We start from the raw sequence: 6000 nt of genomic DNA, 5'->3' as shown, positions 1-6000 counted from the left end.
GAGATGTTCACGGCATGCAACCATGGTGACACAATTCTCGAATAAGACTTCCATGATTTTTTCCATATCTTGGCAACAAGCAAAGCGAGCCAGTCCTCATTAATCCCCGGAAAGTTTCTTCATTGCCCTGGAGAACCTTCACCACTTACCCCGCGAGGGCGTGTATGGACTGCACATATGCTTGGCTGCCAGAACAGAAGCTGAGTGCGTCGTGTATGGTCACTTCCGGGTTGGTTCAGAAACTGAAGGCTACACAGTATACTGGGACGACTTTACCCGAAACTTCTCATTCGACTTTAGCGATCTGATTTAGATGGGTTAGGGGGCGTTGGCGATGTCACCAAAAACCCGAATGGCTCACGTTTTGGGACATATGACAACGACGTCAATGGATGTGCATCTGCTCAAAATACCGCGTGGTGGTACAACCCCCTTGGCTGCACTATAGTCAGCTCCACGTCCAATGGTCTTTCTTGGCCAACTGTCCGAAATGGGACGGTTGGAAATGAACACATGGAATCTGCAGCTGTTTCGCTACGTCCTTCCTCGTGGTATACGGAAGATGACAAGAAGGTGACAATACCACCGCACCAAAGCTGTAATTGTTATTCTTAAACAAAGCTGTAATTATGCTATATTGACTTTGTTCCGATTGAGTACACCTTCATACCAGACAATCCAATGATCATCATCATGACTGTGTTTGAAAACAATGAAAACGACAAATGAAAAGTGAATGCAGAACACTTGAGTAGAGACATGTCCTAGCTAATTGTGGTTCAAAGCAATCTTCGCTCCATCCGTCAAATTCTGAGACCTCGCCTCCACCCACATTTAACCACCAGAGGGAGCTGTTTAATCACCACAACGCTCGTGCAACAGGTGAATACCTCGCCAGTACAAACGCCAGTGTCCTTCCCTGGCCTTCCAATCGTCTGATCTGAACCCGATAAAGCATCTATTTGACGAACTTGATCGACGCAACCGCAAACATCACTACCGCAAATTTCGGAACTTGCCAGTATGTTGTGGGAGGAATGGCGAAGAATTCCCAAACAGAAATGTGCAATCCTTTTTCAGGGAGGTGTCGAGCAGTGATGGCTGCAAGGAGTGGTGTCACCAGGTACTGACCTGAACGCCCCGCCGTGTCCACACATGCGCAGTGAGTGTACTGAATTAATGGTGACAATGACAACAATATACGCACAATAGCAAATTAGTAGAGATGAGTTCTTTTTCCCCCGAGACATGATAAGTACAAAATATGTTACCTCAACCGATTGTTTTCTTGTCAGACATAACTTAAGTTTCTTCCGCCGTGAACGGTTCAGCTTTTTGTCCTTCATTTGTGTGAAAATCGCTTAGTTGACGTTCGAAATCGACTTGTAGAAATAACAATAAAGAAATGGTACGTATTGTCAGTGGTGATAAATATTCCAATCACCCATGATTATGTTTAGATGAAGTTCAATATTCCACTCACCCATGATTATGTTTAGATGAAGTTTTAATCGGTTGCATGTGATGGTAGCGTAGCGATCGGCAAAGCAGGCGGGTGGAGTACACTGAAGTGTGCAGCCTGTCTAATGGTTAATTTTGTTTACTTGGAGAATACAGGATGGATTTAGTATTTCCCCCGAGCTGCCCGACGTTTGTAACCACCCGTTCAGATACATCTCATACATTCGTTTTCCGTTATTGGATCGTGGACTAGCTTAAAATTCCGCCTTTGCTTTAAAATAGTCTGTATCTAACGTTTTCCAGTGACATGATCTGTCTGGTCGGCGTTTAACCCCGCACTCAGCAATATTTCAGTTATATGCCGGCAGTCAAGTGCATAATCGTGTCCGGGCCATACAATACAGTGATCAACAGCACGAGTATCTATCTACGCAACTGATCGAAATACGATGATGATAGTCACGTGGCAATCCGGAAAAAATCCGGGGTACAGTCATCAAGCTTCCTAAATAGTCCTGTATTCTACTTTACAGTGTAAGCTGAATAGAACTGGTAGTCCTCCTGTAATAGCGATGTAATGTGACTTAGGCAAAATCGCGCCCCTAATATCTACTACAGTATGCTGGAACTTTCCATGTTATCACTGATTAGTACCGGAAAGGCCCAAGCGGTTGAGGTACCTTGTTTTACTTTCCAGAACACTCAGTTTTTAATGGAGGAAGCATCAATGACTATAATTATAACCTATGCAAATTCCTAATTCGACTTGCATCCATCTTCCGTGTGTTTATTTGTCTTCCTCAAGTGTAAGGGATAGACAAATAAAGCCTAATATCGACTTTTCTGGGAGACATGAAGCCTTACACGTGGACATCGGAACAAGACAATGTCGTCAATGTAGATATCCACCATAGGTCTGGATGCCTCCGTTTCTGTAGATGACGTTAATGTCAAAACTTGTATTCACTTCTATTACAATGCTATTGTAATTGTACTCCTGGTTATAGTTTTGTACTGCATCCACAGTGTGTACTCCAATTATTATGAATTTGCATTTTTATCTGTTTGTAAGTTTTGTTAGTGTGTTGGGTTTTTTAAAAAATTGCTATAACACTTCTTAATAAATGGTTGGATTAACACAAATCGTTTTCGTATAGATTTCTAGTTTAGCGTCTTGTTTCAAACAGGATATACCTTAGTCTCTAAATACCAAAATGACTTACACTTTGTTGGAAAAAAGTAGAAAACCGTGTCCCCTGTGCTGAATTATTAGAATAACTGTACTGGTCTCGAAACACGCAACAAGCCGCTTAGCTGTCACTTCCTGAAAATCTGTTAAACAAACTCTGGAACAAATATATCCAAGAAAGCCCACGTAAGTCTAGATTTCCACAGCTTCTAAAACTGGAGAAGGTCTCAGGGCTCATTTTCAGTAGATTATATTTTACGATGACCTTTTTCCCCCGTATATAATATGTTCATTTCAGATGCCAGTTGTTAGTCTATCTGGACCCGGAACACTGTGAAGTACCTGAAGTTACCTCCCTTGGTAAATACGGGAACGTCAGCCATGTAAACAATGGCGGACAGTGGTGATTTTGAGAAACCAAAGGCAGGGTAAGGCTAATGACACTGAATATAGTTTTATAAAGATGGTCCCAAGGTTTGTGATAAATGAAAAGAAAGTCGCGTTGCTTGACGGGAGTGCCCCTTTGTTGATTGTAAATTAGGTCGGTGATACAGTGTTACCACAGGATGCAGGTTAGTTCACCTGTCACATGTTCAGTGTGTTGTACACGCCTAGCGATACTATTTCCCGAAAATTACTCACGTTAGTCATTATTCGTGTCACTCTCAGAGAATTTTTAATTAGTTTTCAGATATCATCTCTCACATCATGTACGTATCCTCTGCAGAACAAACAAAATAATATTAAACCCAGATTGTGCCTCATCATTAATGATCTGGGACTGTTTAAAATGTAAATGCAATGCAGATCTCAGCAACAGGCAAATTGTGGAAGAAATTCTGACCTAGCTAAAATGTCCAAAAGTAAAGCATTTAGTTTGAGGGAAACAATTGCTAAATGTTTACTTTGCCTGAAATAATCAGATATTATAGTTAATATTACTGGCATAGCACAGTTTCTAATTAGGCTGAAGGGGTCAGCACAAGGAACTACAGAAAAGTACCCCAGGTACCTTTCTGTATGCAGAAGTGTACCCTAGCCAAAGCAAATGTGCAGAATCATACACTAGGACGATCACTTTATGCAGCGTGATCACAACGGAACCGGTATCTCGAACACGCAGTTTTATTCCTGCCTGTCAAACTGCGGAAAAAATTCAGCTTGGCAGTGCGTGTTCATCAGGAACAACATTATAACTTTCGGCGGTTGTCAGTTGTGAAATATCAGCTCCATTTTCGATTGCTTTAGAATACCACGTGAATAAAGCAATTTTTGATGCCCAGTAAGTGCTCGAAGTCAGGCGATCTGGAACAACACTTCAAAGCAGTTTGGGTTTTGGCTTGAGAAAAAGTGGACTCATCTGCTGTTTAGGGTACTGGGTACATTTCTGTACATTTACTTTGGCTAGGGTACATTTCTGTATACAGAAAGCTACCTGGGGTACATTTCTGTAGTACCTGTGCCGACAATGACCCCTTCAGCTCTAAACAGGCTAACAGTGGTCCATTTTTGCTTCAAATAAGCCCCCACTTCACTGTTTGAAAATGGAGCACATATCAAATTAAATCTACCAGAGTTATGATATATCCTTGGGTTACCGTATTTTTTATGCTTGAGAACATTAGTTCTTGACTTGATTATCACATGAACAATTGAGGCAGCCAGTCATGTTGAAACAAGATGAAACACTGCCACCCTAAAGCATGTTGTTACGTCTGAAAATATTGATGACATAGTGCTATATGAAGAGTAATTTACTTGCTGAGAAAACTTCACGATCATATTTGCACAATTTTAATAGGAGGAGTGAAATATCGCCATTGAAAAGTAGGTATGTATTTATATGCAAATAGGAATTAAAACAAGAGTAGGAAGTTGGAATTGGATTGTTCAGAGACATAATCAGAATCAATCTGCTTGAAACACTTCTCTCAGGAAGTAATGAGTGCTTGTGAGACCTGTGACTCTTTATGACTGTTGTCTTCTGTGATAGGCTTGTAGAATCCAGGTCCAGTTACCAAATGAGCTGGGAGTATTTGGGTTAAGAATAGATTAATATGAAACAGTTGTAGTAAAACAAATGAGAAATTAAAATCAATTGTCATTGTAACAATTTACTAAGAATTCAGTACTTAGGAATGCCTTATTTCCCAACGTTCTGATCTGCATGTCAGGGCAAACTGTGAATGATATTATGAGCATTGATTAACATAAATTACACAACGACAGGTTCAACCACATGAACAAATCAGACCACCATAGTCTGTCAGTCACCTTGATAATAATCTTAAGAATGCATGTGTTTATAATGACCATAACGCCATAGCGCCTGCTCAGAGAGCTTCATTATTACCCCACACAGTGGCTCATTGTGAACTCAAATTTGACTCTCATCTCTTTGGAGAATATACAACTCAAGCTGCCTTATCGGGTGTTTGGTCAAAACTCACATTACTATATCTTCCTCAAGTTTGTTATTCAGAGCTAGTTAGACTTTCCTCCCTCTTAGTCGTAGAATATGTGTCTTTTCATATATGGCTAAATATGTCTGAATTGGCAATGGTTGGAGGATTGATGTAGGTCTCTATGGTCCCTAGTATGGTGATCTACCTTCAGTTGTTGGTAATCTATAGACCATTTTTATATTGTCTTGTCTGAATTTGCAATCCAATTTTAGAGATAGATGCTAGTTTTACTTCTCAAATACTGTGATAGTCTAGTTTGTTTTTCTGTCCTGCATAGACAGGTTTTTATAATTTACATGTATCTATGGTGCATTTACAAGTTGTTTTAGTCATGATATGGCTGGAATATTGCCGACGTGACTATAAATTTTAGCTCACTCATTAACTATTCAGAGCTACGTAAATGTAAACACATTTTGAACAGTCACTAGCCTTTTGGGACACTTTATGAAGCAAGGATAAAGTATGATGCATTGTTGTTTTATCTAAACAAGGGGCAAAAGATCATCATTTCAGTTCGGCTAATGATGCATTATACACAAGGAGGTAATTTTATTAGCCGTTTTAATCTTCTAATACCATGCATAAAATTCATTAGATAGAACTAGTGTATTATCTTATTTGTGTGTGAGCCACTTCTGTATGTCATGCGACTTTGAGGTAAAGTTCTAAGAAGGAACAAAGTGAAGATATTTAACTACTTTTCAATATTTCATGAGTTTCTTTAACAGAAAATTCCAAGTGATTGCATTATGTTGAACAGTGTACATGACTCATAGGTATTGATCACTGTGACATCAAACAACTTGGTGCAGTATATGTGTAATCTCTTTTCATCATAGTCCTCCAACATTTACATAAGATAAGAAATATGTCCCTATACCA

General features: G+C 39.7%; 1 protein-coding gene across 2 annotated transcripts in view; it reads left to right on the top strand.

Annotated features, from left to right (window-relative positions):
* Positions 1 to 3006: 3006 nt before the first annotated feature.
* The window catches only part of LOC137281939 (run domain Beclin-1-interacting and cysteine-rich domain-containing protein-like), a 61373-nt gene continuing 58379 nt past the window's right edge, over positions 3007 to 6000 (top strand). For both annotated transcript variants that reach the window (XM_067813668.1, XM_067813667.1), the window contains exon 1: positions 3007 to 3078. In XM_067813668.1, the coding sequence (XP_067669769.1) occupies positions 3041 to 3078 (38 nt within the window). In that variant the 5' untranslated portion in view covers positions 3007 to 3040. The remainder of the gene's footprint in view (positions 3079 to 6000) is intronic.

The sequence above is a fragment of the Haliotis asinina genome, chromosome 4 (genome assembly GCF_037392515.1).
Source record: "Haliotis asinina isolate JCU_RB_2024 chromosome 4, JCU_Hal_asi_v2, whole genome shotgun sequence".
Lineage (NCBI taxonomy): Eukaryota > Metazoa > Mollusca > Gastropoda > Lepetellida > Haliotidae > Haliotis > Haliotis asinina.
The sequence above is the reverse complement of the archived record's forward strand: the minus strand, read 5'-3'. Positions and strand labels throughout refer to the sequence as shown.